The sequence below is a fragment of the Fusarium phalaenopsidis genome (assembly GCF_050370095.1).
Source record: "Fusarium phalaenopsidis strain FUZ10S chromosome Unknown contig_32286, whole genome shotgun sequence".
In the NCBI taxonomy this organism is placed as follows: Eukaryota; Fungi; Ascomycota; class Sordariomycetes; order Hypocreales; family Nectriaceae; genus Fusarium; species Fusarium phalaenopsidis.
Genome location: NW_028145413.1, coordinates 65,672 through 81,606, shown reverse-complemented (window position 1 = coordinate 81,606; position 15,935 = coordinate 65,672). Strand labels below are relative to the sequence as shown.

At 52.4% G+C, this 15,935-nt stretch overlaps 6 protein-coding genes across 6 annotated transcripts; 2 read left to right on the top strand and 4 right to left on the bottom strand.

The window, feature by feature from the left end:
• Nucleotides 1-1,111: 1,111 nt before the first annotated feature.
• Nucleotides 1,112-2,821, bottom strand: LRP88_02302 (major facilitator superfamily domain-containing protein; the record flags this gene model as incomplete). Its single annotated transcript, XM_083238954.1, has 4 exons — nucleotides 1,112-1,565; nucleotides 1,614-2,129; nucleotides 2,183-2,460; nucleotides 2,516-2,821. 4 exons carry the CDS (start codon nucleotides 2,819-2,821, stop codon nucleotides 1,112-1,114), a joined length of 1,554 nt encoding a protein of 517 aa, XP_083104084.1.
• Nucleotides 2,822-4,463: 1,642 nt separating this feature from the next.
• Nucleotides 4,464-5,582, top strand: LRP88_02301 (Six-hairpin glycosidase-like protein; the record flags this gene model as incomplete). The annotated part of the gene is made up of 1 exon (XM_083238953.1): nucleotides 4,464-5,582. The coding sequence occupies one exon, from the start codon at nucleotides 4,464-4,466 to the stop codon at nucleotides 5,580-5,582; it is 1,119 nt and encodes a 372-aa protein (XP_083104083.1).
• An 854-nt stretch (nucleotides 5,583-6,436) lies between these two features.
• On the top strand, nucleotides 6,437-7,654 carry LRP88_02300 (Alpha/Beta hydrolase protein; the record flags this gene model as incomplete). The annotated part of the gene is made up of 2 exons (XM_083238952.1): nucleotides 6,437-6,997; nucleotides 7,070-7,654. The coding sequence occupies 2 exons, from the start codon at nucleotides 6,437-6,439 to the stop codon at nucleotides 7,652-7,654; spliced, it is 1,146 nt and encodes a 381-aa protein (XP_083104082.1).
• A 734-nt stretch (nucleotides 7,655-8,388) lies between these two features.
• Nucleotides 8,389-8,811, bottom strand: LRP88_02299 (uncharacterized protein; the record flags this gene model as incomplete). Its single annotated transcript, XM_083238951.1, has 1 exon — nucleotides 8,389-8,811. One exon carries the CDS (start codon nucleotides 8,809-8,811, stop codon nucleotides 8,389-8,391), a length of 423 nt encoding a protein of 140 aa, XP_083104081.1.
• A 2,754-nt stretch (nucleotides 8,812-11,565) lies between these two features.
• On the bottom strand, nucleotides 11,566-12,405 carry LRP88_02298 (uncharacterized protein; the record flags this gene model as incomplete). Its single annotated transcript, XM_083238950.1, has 4 exons — nucleotides 11,566-11,961; nucleotides 12,013-12,126; nucleotides 12,181-12,288; nucleotides 12,355-12,405. 4 exons carry the CDS (start codon nucleotides 12,403-12,405, stop codon nucleotides 11,566-11,568), a joined length of 669 nt encoding a protein of 222 aa, XP_083104080.1.
• Nucleotides 12,406-13,976: 1,571 nt separating this feature from the next.
• Nucleotides 13,977-15,520, bottom strand: LRP88_02297 (NAD-dependent succinate-semialdehyde dehydrogenase; the record flags this gene model as incomplete). Its single annotated transcript, XM_083238949.1, has 2 exons — nucleotides 13,977-14,100; nucleotides 14,151-15,520. The coding sequence occupies 2 exons, from the start codon at nucleotides 15,518-15,520 to the stop codon at nucleotides 13,977-13,979; spliced, it is 1,494 nt and encodes a 497-aa protein (XP_083104079.1).
• Between the last annotated feature and the right edge of the window lie 415 nt (nucleotides 15,521-15,935).

Sequence of the window (15,935 nt, the reverse complement as noted above, 5' to 3'; positions counted from 1 at the left end):
ACTCTGTATGACCTTCTTAAACGCTTTGACTGTACTGCTGTGTTGTATGTGTGTTGAATGGCGAACGCCAGGATCGAGGCTCCATTAGTCAGGGTCGCCCTCACCGTGGGCTCTTTACATAGCCGGTCCACTCACATCGTACGCATATCTGTGAGTGAGAGTAAGAAAGAGATGTCTCTGATCGTCAACGGCGCCGAATCATCTACTCACTGGCTTTGTTCTCCAACGAATCAGCGCATGGGCGACTTCACAGTTAAGGAGGGCTTGGACAACCACGCCGTCATGGGCTGGCACACGCTTTTAATGGCCGAGAGGTATAAAAGAGATCAAAAGTCTAGAGTGTTCGCTTCTATACAATCTACATCCTGCAATACTTCGACAGACACCCGACCTCACCCTGCTCACTCACTAAGTAGGCAACTTTAACAGCACAGCGACTTGGCAAGCAGTGTTGCAGCGAAAGCACAATCTCGTATATCACCAAGGATCAGTTCGACCAGATTACTCAAGATGCCCCCCGAGACTACCAATCAAGTCCGTAGGGATCACACACGCTGGGAATGCACCCGCACGACTTCAACGGGCACCTGTGGAATGGTCAATGACATGACCCGGAGTACATGCGAAGCCCCGACCTGCGACTCTCAGCGCCAAGCCGGCGATTTCGCGCTCAATAATTATAGTGAACAGATTGGCAAACTTTCCTCAGTAGACAATCAAGGGGCAGAGCATTGGATGTACTACGAGAGGCTCGTCAATGGCACTCATTGAGTTGATGGGTATAATTAGAACCAGGCTCGGCTGGATATAGAGGCAATGGGAATGACGGCCAAGTCTTTGGTTCAAGCCAAGAGGGTGCGCACCCTTTGGCGATGGCCGATGGTGGCCTTGTCCTGTAGGCAAGATGCTTAACAGAACACAGAGGAAGCTAGTCCCCGTTATATAAACAGACACACACGATGAACCCATCGGAAACGAACGTATATGTAAATCTCGTCGTACTCATTAAATCGCTAGGACTCGAGGAGTACCCAACATTGACCGTCTTAAAGCAATCTCTAAATATGCTAGACCCGCTCCATCTATATGCATCGTACACAACATAAACAACTCAGTAGACGTAGCGGAAGCTCAGGTTCTCCTTGTCCGTAAGGTCCTCCCAAGCGCGCGCCGTGGCATCGACACTTGCCTCGGCAATGCCCGCGGCGGCCATCTCGTCGCGGCGACGGTTCTCACGGCGCAAGTGCCATCGTAGAGCGAGGATGACGATGACAAGAAGACTGTAGCAGCCCAGGTGGGTGGCGAAGGCGATGAAGTAGCGGGGGCCGTCGTGAGAGAGGAAAACTTGGGGGCCGATGGCGTTACCGGCGGCCCAGATGATGAAGTTGAATGCGACAACGACTGTCTTCTTGGTCTGACCGGCGGTGTTTCGCGAGATCATGGAGAGACCGAGAGTCTGGGCAGACCAGAAGGAGAGGGTGATGTAGTAGCAGATAAGGAGACCGACGTGCTGGGCAAAGGTCCGGTTGGGGATGGTCATGAGGAGGATAGTGCCGACGAAGGACCTGCGGCTGTCAGCATAGTTCACGAACGCCAACGAGGGATAGACTCACGGGATACAGAAACCAAGCATGACAAGAAGGTTCTGATTGGTCTTCTTGACAAGCCAAGCCGATGAAAGCAGCACAATGATGATGTAGAAGCCTAGGACCATGGCAAGCAGCTGAGTCTCGAGGGTGCTGAACCCGAAGCTCTTGATGATGATGTTGGCAAAGGCACCGAGACCAGACGTAGGAATGGTGGTGCACAGAGAAATGAGTGCGTAGCCGTAGGTCTGGGGGTCCTTGAGACCCTCGAGGAACTGCTCCTTCTTGAACTTCTTGTTCTGGATACCCGTCTGGTTGTCGCGGACGCGCTCAACCATCTCGTGCTTCTCCTGCTCGGTCCAGCACTTGGCGCGCATGGGAGAGTCGGGCATCCACCAGAGAACGAAGAAGCCAAAGATGACCGAGATGACACCGTACGAGAGGAAGAGCCACTGCCAGGACCTGAGGGGGCCGCTCTTGATGAGGGAGAAGCAGTAGGCGAGGAGGCCACCAACGATCTGCTGGGCTCCGTTCATCATGTACCTATTGCGGTTGTTCAGTTTTTGAGTGTGTTCATGTTCTTCGGGGGTGCTCACCAGTAGGTGACACGAGAGGCCTGTTCCTCACGACGGTACCAGATGGCAGACAGGATGACGAAACATGGCTGGCATGCCGATTCAAAGATACCCAGGAGAGTTCGCACAATGACCAGGCTGGTGAAGCTCTTGCAGGCAGCATGACAGGCAAGAGTAGCACCCCAGGCGATGATGCAGAAGCTCAGGTATTTGGCAATGGGAACGCGGGAGATGAGCCAATTCTGGGGGTATTCAACGACGAGGATCGCGAGGTATATACATGTAGTGAGCCACGAGAACTGTTAAAGCCAATGGTCAGCGTTGTTCAAGACGGGGTCGATCGGGATAACCTACGTTTTGGCTGATGGTCCCATCTGGGTTCTCCAGGCCAGTGTCGGCCGTGAGACCCATGATGGAGGCAAACGAGAGAGTGCCCTTGTCAATGGCCTGTAGGAAGTAGGTGCAGATCATGACGAGAAGGACTCGCTTGTCAATCATCTTTCGCAACTGGGCGCTACGCTCGGGGCTAATGTCGATACGGACATCAGAGACATACTGGGCAAGCTCCTTGTCAACTCGCTCAGAGTGCTGAGTGGGCTTCTCAAGGTCTTCGACCTCGTCGAGGGACTGCTTGCGCTGGACTTGGTCGGCGGACTCCATAATGTGACAAGAAGGGGGCAATGTGAGGGGAGGGCTTGGTGGTTGTCTTGGCCTTGGGGAAATTCCTTGGCCAAGAGATGGGTTGTAGAGCTTTTTTATCTACTCAAGAGTCGGACTGACGGGTTTTACAATCCTGGGGTCTGGGGGAGAGGAGGCGAGCGAATGGACTTCCCCAGGTGCCACTCCGTCTGACTCGGTGCGGAGATGGCTTGGGCTTCCCCATCTCCCCCAGACGCCCCAGTCTTGGGTCTCCAGACGAGCGAGACCGCTAAAGCCCAGAGAGGGTTAGGCAGAGGAGGGACCCACGGGGCGAGTCGTGCCTCGCTTGGGTTTGGACCGAATGCCCGAATGGCTCTCTGGCATGCTCGGTTGTGCGGCAGAGTCTGCTTGAGGTTTGACCCCAACTCTTTCATCTCCAACTGTTCATGCTGGTTGGCTTGAAGATGTGGTTCTCAGGAGAGGAGGGTCCACTGAATTGGGACCGAAAAGTGAAAAGGACCAGGATCTCCGCCTGAGGGATAATACCAGTGGTCTGTGGATGGGGAAAGGTGAGCTGTGTGGGTTGGAGAGAGCGGAATGCAACCCTGTGTGTCAGGGGGAGGCTCGATCATCATCATCATCAGACGTGGCATGATTTGTGAAAAGGGAAAGCCGTGCTTCTGAGGGCGTTTCGTTCTGGAAAGGATTTCGGTGCATGGTGGTGAGTTGGCATGGGTACTCCAATGCTGATGCCTGGGTGCTTTTGTTCCCTGTCGAGAAATTGGAGAAGTGAAGTGACGGCGCGAGTTACTCCGCATCGTCTGTGTCTGTCTGCCATGGTGTGTCTGTCATGAGTTGATGCTGGAGGGAGGAGTAGGGTAGTCTCTGTATGTGATTGCTTAAGGCCATTACGAAGCCCATTAACCGACAAAGAGAATAAGGTTACGGCTCTGTGGATTATGTACCAGTATTGAGAATGGCAGTCCCACAGTCAAACATTAGCGCCAAGTCTTCTCTCTTTGTCTCGTTGCAAACAATTGCCGACCCAGCATCCAGCTTCGGAAACCTCGGTCTTTTCTTTCACCATGTTTCCCCCAACTCGTTATGGCTTCATCATAGCTCTTCACCATTCCCCTTCTCGGACGCTCACCTCGGCCTGCCTGAGTCTCCGCCCCCATCTCGAGGCGCCCCCCAGACCCCCACCCCCACAGAACCAAGTTTCTTTCCAAAGTGCGGAGAGGGTGTGGAGTGACGTTCCCGGCCTCTCATAGGACGGCGTGACTTGACCGAAGCTCACGGCTCGGTCTGCTTCGGACCGAAGTTGTGGGTTGATGGGTCTTCGCGGGGAAGCTCAGATGGCCACTCAGAGTCCAAATGACATGAGAGAGTGGGAGCCGTTGGCGCGGCTGTGGGCATCCTGGTCGACTTGCCTCACTATTAAGATGCTTACCGCCTTCCTCCGTGTTGATCCCGTTGTTCCCATGTTTCGTTCCATTGTTGAGTGACCAGGCGAGTGATTGGGAAAAAAAGCGCTCGGTCAACACAACATCACGCACAGGATTATTACGGAGAGATAGAGGCTCTCACCGAACTATCGCGCCATACCTACCAGGGTCCCTCTTTTTACTTTACCCCTCTTCTTCACACACTCCCCCATCACATCATGCCTTCCCACATGCACGGCGTCGCCGCGGAAGACGTCCACAAGCAGATTCGTCTTCTCATCCATGAGCTCGTCAACATCAAGGACACAACCGGAGAGTTCCTGCTAAAACTCGACGATGGCCGCATCATCGACACCAAGGGCTGGAACGATTGGGAGTGGACGCACGGCATCGGTCTGTACGGCATTTGGAAGTACTACGAGATGACGGGAGAGGACGAGTGGCTCAAGATCATCGAGGACTGGTTCCAGGCCCGCTTCAAGGAGGGCCACAAGGGCAAGAACATCAACACCATGGCTGTTTTCCTGACCCTGGCCTTCGTCTATGAGAAGACGGGTAACCCGACATACCTGCCCTGGCTCGATAGCTGGGCCGAGTGGGCATACCACGACCTCCCACGCACCAGGCACGGCGGCATGCAGCACATTACCTACCTTGAGGTCAACGACCAGCAGCTCTGGGATGACACCCTCATGATGACGGTGATGCCGCTGGCCAAGATTGGTCTGGTCCTCAATAGGCCGCATTACGTCGCCGAGGCCAAGAAGCAGTTCCTTCTTCACATCCAGTACCTGTTTGACACAAAGACGGGACTTTTCTTCCACGGCTGGACTTTCAAGGACGGTGGCCACAATTTTGCTGATGCACGATGGGCACGCGGTAACAGCTGGGTCACCATTGTCATCCCCGAGTTCCTGGAGCTCGTCGGACTCAAGACCGACGATCCTCTCGGCTCGCACCTCATCAACACCCTCGAGAGCCAGTGTGAGGCTCTCGCCAAGCTGCAGGCCCCCAACGGCTTGTGGCGCACACTCCTGGACATCTCAGAGGAGGAAGGCTCGTATGTCGAGGCCAGCGCTACTGCGGGTTTTGCGTACGGCATGCTCAAGGCCGAGCGACGGCGGTACGTGGGCAAGCAGTACTCTGAGGTGGCAGTCAAGGCGATCAAGGCTGTGCTGGAAAATATTAGCCCGGAGGGAGAGTTGCTCAACACGTCATTTGGCACGGGTATGGGCCATGACTTGCAGCATTATAAGGATATCCCACGGACGAGCATGCCGTACGGACAGGCTATGGCTATGATGGCCCTGGTTGAGTTCTTGCGGGTGTTTGTGTAAGGTAGTTTTGACGATTTGACGATGTGATGATGGGTTGGCAGCTGAGCTGAACCGCATGGAAGGATAGGCTCTGGATGGGACAGCTTATGTAGAAGCATCTTGAAGTGTTCGAGGTGCCGGTCACAATGGAACATGTTTGGCGTTTAACCTATTCATGCACAATTCTCTTGATGCCTGCATTGTCTTTGTTCTTAACAAAGGCCCCAGACTATAAGATTACTCTAACTTCACCTGGGACAACTCCCAGCCTGAATTTGTTCTCTCGGGAGGTGCTAAACAAGAATGGAGCCCGTATAGAATTTCCTAACAAAGGGACCTGGCCCAGGCGTGTTTATACCGTTTTGTCGTTATGCTTTCATAGAGTTGAAATGGTAAGAAGCCTCTGCCACGCCACTCCCCTTGGTGTTGAGTTGGTGCATATCCTCAGGTTCTTCAAGGCAAGGTGCTTAAATCTGCAAAGTTTAGTGGTAAATATTTGCCTCGCTATCAACCTTGCCAGAGGTGTCTCATCACAGAGCTATCCTGTTTAATTCAGACATGATGATGTGAGGGGAACCTGCTGCCTAGGAGGATCGATATAATGCTACGATGGCTATGCACCATGACGCGGCCACTGGGGCGTGGTCATCTGTAATATTAATTCTTGATACTAACCTGTCACGTACGTGCTTCGTATGTAATTGTCATACGTACTTTAAGTGTGGCGCAGGCGATCCTTCTGCATAAGATGGGCCAATGCGTGAGATCTGAGTAACACGAGGGACCGTCGCTAAGAGAGCTATCTTGTATAACTAGACGTCCGAGGCTGCGTCCAAAAGGTCAGATTCCTCAAAGACAGCCAAATTCACCCAGAAATGCATCTCCTCACACTGTCTCTACTCTTTGGGGCAGCCCGTGCTCTCCTTGTCCCCTCTCCTCTAGGCTCTTACGATGTCGCTGTCAAGCACATTGAGCTCATCGACCCGAGTCGTATAGACCCCTTTGCGCCCGAGGCCAATACCAAGCGCCGCATCATGGCGTCGGTATATCTCCCCATCGACGCTCAGTACAGATGCAAGGCCCAAGTGGTGCCATACATGCCGCCTCTGACGGCGAGCGTCTTTGAAAAGGTGGGCGAGTCCTTGGGCGTGCCGCGGGGCTTGTTTGGAGATTTCGAAATGGAGTTTTGTGATATTGAGACGCTCAATTTGGACGGGGGCCACAAGGAGAGAAAGAAGTTTCCTGTGACGGTGTTCTCGCCGGGGTTCCAGGGCACGAGGTTTGTATATGGCGCGCTGGCGAGGTCGTTGGCCAGTCTGGGGTATATCGTTGTGACGCTCGACCATACGTATGAAACCTCTGTCGTTGAGTTTCCCGACGGGAGTGCTGCGTATGCAGCCTTGGGTAACGAGACGTTAACTCTCAAGCAGCTGGAAGTAAGTCCATGCCTAGCCTGAAGCAATCGTTCTCAGTAGACAAATGAGTACAACATTGACTAACATAACCAGGTCCGTACGGCCGACGCATCCTTCCTCATATCCCAGCTCTCCAACACGACCGTCACAAACTCCATTTTTGCCAACTTCCCAGGCACCTTTAATCCTCACAAGGTCGTCGTCTACGGACACTCTTTTGGCGGAGCCACAGCCGCCGCTACCGCGCAGCACGACCCAAATGTCATCGGAGGGCTTAACTTTGACGGTTCAATCTACGGACCCGTGAACCAGGAGGGCTTTAAAGATAAGCCGTTTATTCTGGTTGGGAGGAACTACTCAGCACCAGTGCCTGAGTGGGACAGCTTCTACAACAAGGTCGACGCTGCCAAGATGGAACTGGCGGTGAGGGATACGCAGCACTATGCCTTTATGGACCTGCCGTTGCTGCTGACGGTGTACCAGGTTCCGCCTGAGTTGCAGCCCACGGTGGGCGAGGTGTTTGGAAAGTTGAATGGGAGGAAGGTCGAAAAGGTGGCAAATGAGGTCATGGTTGGATTGTTGAAGCTGCTGTTTGAGAACAAAACAAAGCCGCTTAAGAATGTGGACAGGAACCCCGATATTGATATTTTGCGAGGCGATCTACCTATGAGCAAGTAGATTATAGGGATATGAAAAAAGCTTTAACGATGACTGTTAAACATTTGCTATTAACGTGTTGCCTTCTTTGTGTTACACATAGGTATTGAAAGACTGTTGTGGATGTTTGATTTCTTAAACTGGAAACACTGGGAATACATGTCCCTAGACAGTCCACAGCTTATCTAAGGTAATGGCAGCGCCCCGGAAATATCTGACCTCTAACCTCTGACCTCTAACGAGGGAATCACAGACACAATGACAAGTTCACTCACTCAAGTACAAGTTATACCAATAACAGGCGAGGATCAAGTAGGCGTCAATAACATTTTATTTATGTTCCAATCCAAGACAGCCCAAGGACTGTAGTAACTATACTGCGGCTATATCTTACTATGTGAAAGAATGTCTCGAAGAGAATATTTTTTGATCACCGTGAAGCAACCAGTCTGCCATCCATAGCTTGGACTCTTACCACGGCAAGGGCAGTGGGTATGAGTCGGCATAAAGGATAGAAGCAAGAATAAAAACAGGGGGTAGAAAAGGCAAAGCAGTAAGGCAGATTCAAAAAGGACCGTGGTGTTGGAATCCATCCATCCCGGCGCATCGAAACCCAGCACTTCTGCCCTTAGGGCGAACATTCCAAGTGCTGAGCCCACCCAATTCTCATGGGTGAAAATCATTAGTAGCCTTATGACACGTTAGCAACTCTCATCTATCAAAGAAGCTGTGAGTTTCTTACCTCCGTCCTTGTCCTAGTCCTTGCCGTAGCCGGGGTTGCCATAGCCGGGCTTCTCGTAGGTCTTGCGAGGACGCTCGGTGACGGTCTTTGTGACGGTGATGGTCTTGGTCTTGGTGATCGGGGGCTCCGTCACAGTGACAGTCTTGTGCTTGTACACGGTCACTGGGGGCTTGGTGATAGTGACAGGAGGCTCGGTGACGGTGACCGTCTTGGTCTTGGTGACCGGGGGCTTGTGCTTGTAGATCGTTTTGGTCTTGGTGACGGCGGGCTGAGTCACTGTCACGGTCTTGGTCTTAGGAGGTTGAGGGTAGTTTTTCGTGACAGTGACGGTGGCCGTCACGGTCTTGGTGTTTCCATAGCCATAGCCGTAGTCGCCAGGGGCGGCTAGGGCCAGTGGTGCGGAGAGAAGAGGCAGGAGGAGAGTGAAGACCTTCATTTTGTGGGATGAAGCGAAAGGCTTGGATGTGTGAGGTAAAGAGTGGTTTGTTGAAAAGATTGGTGTGTGAGGATGAGTCTGAGAGTTGAAGTTGAGGGAGAGGACAAGAGGATACTTATAGAGAAACTCTTGCTTGTTCTCTCTATACCTCTTGGAGATGTTTACCAGCCAGAAGTAATGACGAGATGAGAAGGCTGGAAGATGCATCCAGACCTCAGCCGCACGTTGCTCACAGAGTCTTGACTGTTGGCCACGCTTCACCCACGTAAAACCCGGGCGATGATCATCCCAGTCAGGTTACACATGCCCGACCCAATACCCACCCACGGGGCAAATAAGGCTTCTCCAAGCTCAGCCATAAGCTCGTATCTGCTTGAGAGCCCGTGTTGATGCAGGACGGCAACCTGTTTTGCTGCAGGACGGGAGCAGGCTGGCAACCACTATTGATGCAGGACGGCAAGCCAACACTCGGTGACAACACACACCGTTTTCGAAAGCCGTTGGGATTCAGTTTATATTCAGGGCTACCTTGATGATAGGGTAGCCTGACATGCACCTTGCAAGTAGATGTGGTTAGGGGTGCTAGCACTTTCAGCTGAGATGTGCCTGAACTCGGCTGACGAGCCGATTGCGTGATATCGTAGTGTCGCAACATTGACGTCGGGACATGTTTTTCTTACTTTTCTGCTCACATTGAGCCTTGGAATCAGTGTGTCAATAGAGATATGGTTTAACCGGTCTGTTATTAGTGTGTTTACTGATCTTTCCATGTGCGTGAGAGAGAAGTGGACTGGTCAACGACTGCACACCGAGCATTATTTTATGCCTTGGTGTTCAAGGATCACCGCACAAGACCAGGCTCCGGAACCCAAATTGATCACCATTCACAGTCTCCCAGTCCGTCACTTCACCTGACAGCCGTATTTCCCAAACCGCTCGCCTCGCAGACGCTGTCAGCTTCCACGAGGATCACGTTTTGCGGGGAGTCAAGAGCCTCATGGACAGGGGTACCAAGACAACACGGCAAATAACACAAAAAGAGGCATTTTATGCAGATCCTCTGCCACATTTTTGACCGGCAATTGGGCTCCCCGTCTGTGCCGCTGCAGGTCGAGACTTGGGTCCTGCGGGGGCCTCAAAAAGTTATGTAGTCGTGGAGGCAACGGAAATTGCGCAATCGCCGGGGCACACCCATCAGGGCATATCAGCCCAGCTGAAAGAGGCCAGGCACAGGATGATTGCATACATTATCGAAGCATCATGACCTTATGCTGCTTAACCGACTTGACCGTGAGATGGTATCGTGGCCGGTCTGACTGCGTTTGAGCCAACCTTTGGCTATGATCTCAGATGCGGTCTTGATTGCGAATTGAGTGGCGTTACGAGTATTCAAAAATAGCTTGCTTTGTTGTCTCCGGCGGGTTTGTCTGTCACAGCTGAGCCCTTTCTTGTACTGCTGTGTTGCCCGTATTAACAAGGCCGAGAAAGCCGTTGTGCAACGTCGATGTCGGGCCCGGCCAGCACGCAATGTCCTCTGCCCCTCCCAGCTTCTGATTGGCCGAGTTTTTACGGTGGAGGCGCAACTTGCAGCCCCGACTTCCTATCTCTCTCCCCCGCGGATCTAATGATAGGGTTCTGATGACCGCTACTATTTTGATCCTCGGAGCCAACGGCTGATTTTACCGTGTCGATCCATATGCCGACCCGTCTTGCCCCTGACCCGGTTTTGAAACTTTTGAGACGGTTGGGTCCTCTAGTGCTTATTCTGGTCGCGTCATAATGCAGGGACTGATGCCGTGGTCTCGAGATTGACCAACCGATAGGGGCATCTTATCTGCTCTGCTGCCCACCGACTTTCGATTGGGTGAGACCAGCAGCTCTTGAGAACCTACCAACCCTGCCGTCTCCGGACAGCTGGATCAGCGAGGAGACTCTCTTCTGGGGCCACTCAACAAAAGTAAAACACGGCTCGCGTTGCCATCCCGGACATGTCAGCTCTCGCAAACATGTCCGCCACGGTCAAGGCCAGGACCAGCTGTTCAGTCGAGTGCATGATCCCTGGTCCATGTTTCTTTGAAACAAATGAATGGGTCACCTGATTCCTACCGATTCCTTCTGATGCTGACGTCAACGAGGTGTTTCTGGCCACTGGTGCACCTGGGTTGGATGCTGTTGGTTGTTGGCCATTTAAGCTTCAGTTGGATTATTCGTCGGCTGGTTGTTGATTAGAGATCAACTTTTCTCAATTGAGTTCTGGACAAGAGGTCTGCTCGTCAATGACACATTGCCCTTGTCAACGAGCCTGCTTCCTTTCTCAGAGTCATAGAGACTGTTGGCCGTAGTGGCAGAGATCCCATGTTTAAATATGACAGCGCTGTGAAAATGATGTCGTAAAACACCATGATCCATGACACATGGGCAGTTTAAGATAGATGGGATAGTACTGTACGTTCCAAGTGTCGGGCCATGGTATCGGGGCCTTGGTCCGCTTCCGCGAATCCTATAAATAGCATTTTAAAAAGGTTGACTTACTCACCGAACATATACTATTAAGGCTAGACCTGAGATTAGATAAGAAGAGGTAGTTTGATTATCAAGTATCTAAGACTACAGAGAAGAGAAGAGATATTCCTCAACAGGTCCTTTAGATAACGTCTTCCAGGCGTTTCAGTAACAAAGGAGAGAACGACAGTCCTAAGCTGTGTGAACCTTTCAACCCATAGCCCTAACCACCCGAGACCTCCGCCTTACCCTCTAACACTTATCAACGGTGACAATGACATTGTGGTTGAGGCTGCTAAACTGCTGGCCCCAAACCACCCAGTCATCAATGGGCCGACATCCGCAGTCATAGCACACGGGGTGCCCGAACCAGCACGTGGCCTTGACATGGCGCTCGCACTTGTAAACGGCAATCTGAGCCAGGTTGGCGAGGTCGTTGCACTTCTCGCCAACGTGGTAGTTGTTGTCGTTGCACCACCAGATGCCCGCGTTGTTGGAGCACGAGATGCGCACGCAAGATCGAGCGTTGACACCGCAGGTCCGGCTGCCGATGGAGCGGAGGTAGCCGATTTCACGGGCAATCTGGTCACGATTCGCTTCGCCTCCGCCCCAGTAGCCGATCTTGCCGGCGCGGCAGAAGTGGTGAGTCTGGAGATGGAGGTTAGCAGGTCAGTGCTAGAGGAACCAAGGCAACCTTACCGCATGAGCGCGAGCCTCGAGGACCAAGTCTCGCTTGGTCTCTTTGGGCTCTACATTTTCAATATCGTCTAGCTCAAAATCTGGGTTTGCTTCCTTGATCTGCGCAATAACAGTCTATGAAATTACAGGTTAGATATGTGCAAATCGAGAATGGGCGGTCATAGCTACCTCTGCTGTTCCCTTCAGGGTGATATTCTTTCCGCCTTTCTCCAGAGGACCAATGACTTCAAGCTCGCCCGAGAGGTCATATCCTTCAGGAATGCTCCTAGGAACATTCTGAAAATCAAGTCAAATCAGTATTGGGACGTGTTGTGTCTATTAAGGTGTTGGGATCTAACTCACCACGGCCACGGCCGAAACCAGGGGAAGAAGGATGGCAAGGCAAGCCTTCATGTTGCGGGCCTTCAAGTATTAGACTGTTAAGTGTGTGGATGAATGATGGTGCTGATGTGTGAAACTGTCAAACGAGGACTGTCATCATGCTCTTTATAGACGGAGTCTGGCTCGTCGTCTTGTGGTTAATACCATACCATATGGTCAACCAATGCCGAGTCTCTTTGATTTTAGCCTTGTTTCAATGCCCTAGGAAGGTAGTATCTGGTAAAGACTTGAAGCATTCTCAAGTATTCCCGTGATAGGTTCAATTACGCTGCAGGCTGGGATCGAGGCTGGGTGCACTCCCAGGAATCTGAACTGGCTAAGCGTGCCACTATACACAGTGCTGCACTGGCGTGTCTCTACCCGGGTTAAGAATCCTTCGAGTGGCACGTATTTCATCTTTCTGTTATCGTATGGTTCTTTTAAGTCTTTGCATTGCACTCGGTAGGTAACGCGTGATATATGAGTGTTGCCAAGTCATGCAGACAGAGTTCAAGAGCAATAACTCAACACCAGGATTTAAACGTCTTGCATTAAGACCAATAAGAAATCTGAGTGCATAAACAATAGAGCCATCTCGAAATCAAGTGTCCCTGCTTGGTATCTGGCACTACCTCCAGGACCCCTGCCTCGGGTCTACCCGTGGGATGATTAAAAGCGGGATGAGGACCCGGTGTGGAGATTCATGATGAAGAACGAATTGAATCGAGACGCCACTGGAATCTGATATAACCACCTTTTGCAATGTTTAACATACGGTCTGGCCGCCATCCCAACTTGCCAAGGCGCCGAAATACCGCATCTCGCCTGATGACAGAACGCAACAGTCTCAAACAGGAAGCTTAAGACACATCGGCTAAAGGAACACTTCAGAGGCGTTCCTTAGGCGAGGTTCCATAACAATGTTGCATTTGGGGACTGGGCATTTTGGCCACCCCCTGCTCCTGATTTAAGCTGTGCCACGCGGATCACGATATCCGTATGCTCAACTCGCATCCTGACCAATACGAGGCTCATTTGACAGAGACAACAGGGTCCTGTGCCTACCGCTCGGATCATACCGACGGCTTTGCCGGAAAGGCAGCAACTTCTCGGCGAATTTCATGTTGGGGAACTTGGGCGGTGAAGAGGGGTTTGCGACGGCTCAACACCGTGCTATTGCATCGAGAGGAGACTATCTCCTGATGATAGATCCTGGAGGATGCACCACAAACTAATCTCTGCCGGATTTGCTTGGGAATGTTGATTGTACCTAGCAGATAACCTGATCATCGTTCGTGGTTAGCGATGAGCAAATGGTGGGCATCTTAAAGATTGTGAGAGGTCTAGCATAACACAATCTCTAAGATAGATTATTCTTCCGCCATGAAGAACTCGGTGTTGGCGATAACGGTTCAGACAGTTTCTTCTAGAGAGGCTGCCTCTAATGGTAGGACAGCAGACACGTGTATAACTGGGGGCTGGTGTTCTAGTATAGTTGGCTACTTAATCGTCATTATTAAGGGCAAGTAGACCCCTTTTGTCTATTCATACTATGCTTTTTAAACTCGTAATACATGTCTGATATATTATAAAGCACTTGCTTCTTAAAGACGGGGGTTATAAACAGTGTTGATACCGCCAGTGACAATAGTCTTAAGGACCATGTAGTCATCAACTCCGTACTTGCTGCCTTCGCTACCCATGCCAGAGTGCTTAACACCTCCGAAACTGCGACTGGTTAGCATTTGCCGAGGATGTATTAGAGACGGTAAACTTACGGTGCTGCCCAGTCGGAGATGACGCCCGTGTTGATGGCAACCATGCCGAACTCGAGCCTCTCTTGCACGCGGTGCGACCGGGCTAGGTTGGTAGTCATAACGTATGAGGCCAAGCCGACCTCAGACTTGTTCGCTCGGGCAATGACCTCGTCCTCGGTCTTGAACTTTGTTAGGGCCGCAAGAGGACCAAATGTCTCCTCGTAGGTGACGGCCATGGTGTCATTTACATCGCCGAGGATGGTGGGCTGGAAGAAGTTCTTGCCAAGGTCGGGCAATCGCTGTCCACCGAGGAGGACGGTGGCATTCTTGCCAATGGCATCCCTCACATGCTCCTCGACCTTTTCGACACTCGTGGTCATGGGGCCGTGAGTGACGGAGGCGTCAGTTCCGTTGCCAACCTTGAACTTGCTCACTTCCTCCACCAGTCGCTTGGCGAACTGGTCATAGATCCCTTCTTGCACGTAGATTCGGTTGGCGCACACGCACGTTTGGCCAGAGACCTTGAACTTGGCGATGATAGCGCTGGCAACGGCCGTCTCGAGGTCGGCGTCGTCAAAGACGATAAAGGGGGCGTTGCCGCCCAGCTCAAGGCTCAGCTTCTTGAGGGTATCGGCCGACTGCTTCATCAAGATCTTTCCGACTCGAGTGGAACCGGTAAAGGAGATCTTCTTGACCGTGTCAGACTCGCAGAGGGCACGGCCAAGCTTGGGGGTATTATTGAGGGCGGTGACGATGTTGAGAACACCCTTGGGGACGCCGGCGCGCTCGGCGAGGACGGCGAGGAGGTTTCCAGAGTAAGGAGTGACGCCGTCCGTCTTTACAACGACTGTGCAGCCAGCGGCGAGGGCGGCAGCGATCTTGCGGGCGGCCATGGCCATGGGAAAGTTCCAGGGCGTAATCAAGCCGCAGACGCCCACGGGCTGCTTGAGGATCTGGATTCTGGCGTTGGGTTGGGAATGAGGGACAACATCGCCGTAGAGTCGGGGAGCCTCCTCGGCGAACCACTCAAAGAAGCCAGCAGAGAAGAGAGCCTCGCCCTCAGCATCGGGCTTGGCCTTGCCGTTCTCGGCGGTGATGACCTTGCCAATGTCAACTTTGTTCTCGGTGATGAGGTCGGCGAGCTTGCGTAGGATGCGACCACGCTGGCGGCCTGATTGGGCTCGCCATAGAGGGAAAGCATCTGAGGCGGCCTGGATGGCCTTGTTGAGATCGTCAACGGTAGACTCGGGCGCGGTGCCAATGACTTGGTCGGTAGCTGGGTTGCGGACCTCAAAGGTCTGACCAGAGACGGATGCGACCCATTCGCCGTTGATGTAGGACTTGTCAGCGACGAGGCTGGCGTCGTTGAGAGTGGAAGCGATGGAAGTCATGGTGAAATCGGCAGTGTATTAAGGATGGGTCGATGTTGATGGAGAGTTTCGGCTTGGAGATGGTGATGAAGCGAAGTGGGTTGGAGCTTGATATAGCACCAGCTTGTGGCGACGATGGGAGGGTTCGTTCGGTCTTGACGTCTCTATCTCCGGTCCTTGACGAGAGAGTATCTTGGAGAAGCTGGTCGTTTCAATCGCCACGGGATATTGCCCATTGAATGCCGGCGTCCTGATATCTGGCGTACAGCATCAAGGTGAATGTAAGCTGTCGGTCTTGGAAGCCGAGCAACAAAGCTAATTAGAGTAGAAGCCCTCTCTTTTGTGTGGGGATGTTGCGGGGGAAGAAACGATGACGGATGCAATCGAGATGGAATTCGCCAATGAGACACCCACGTCATGAATCGCTCTCTCATTC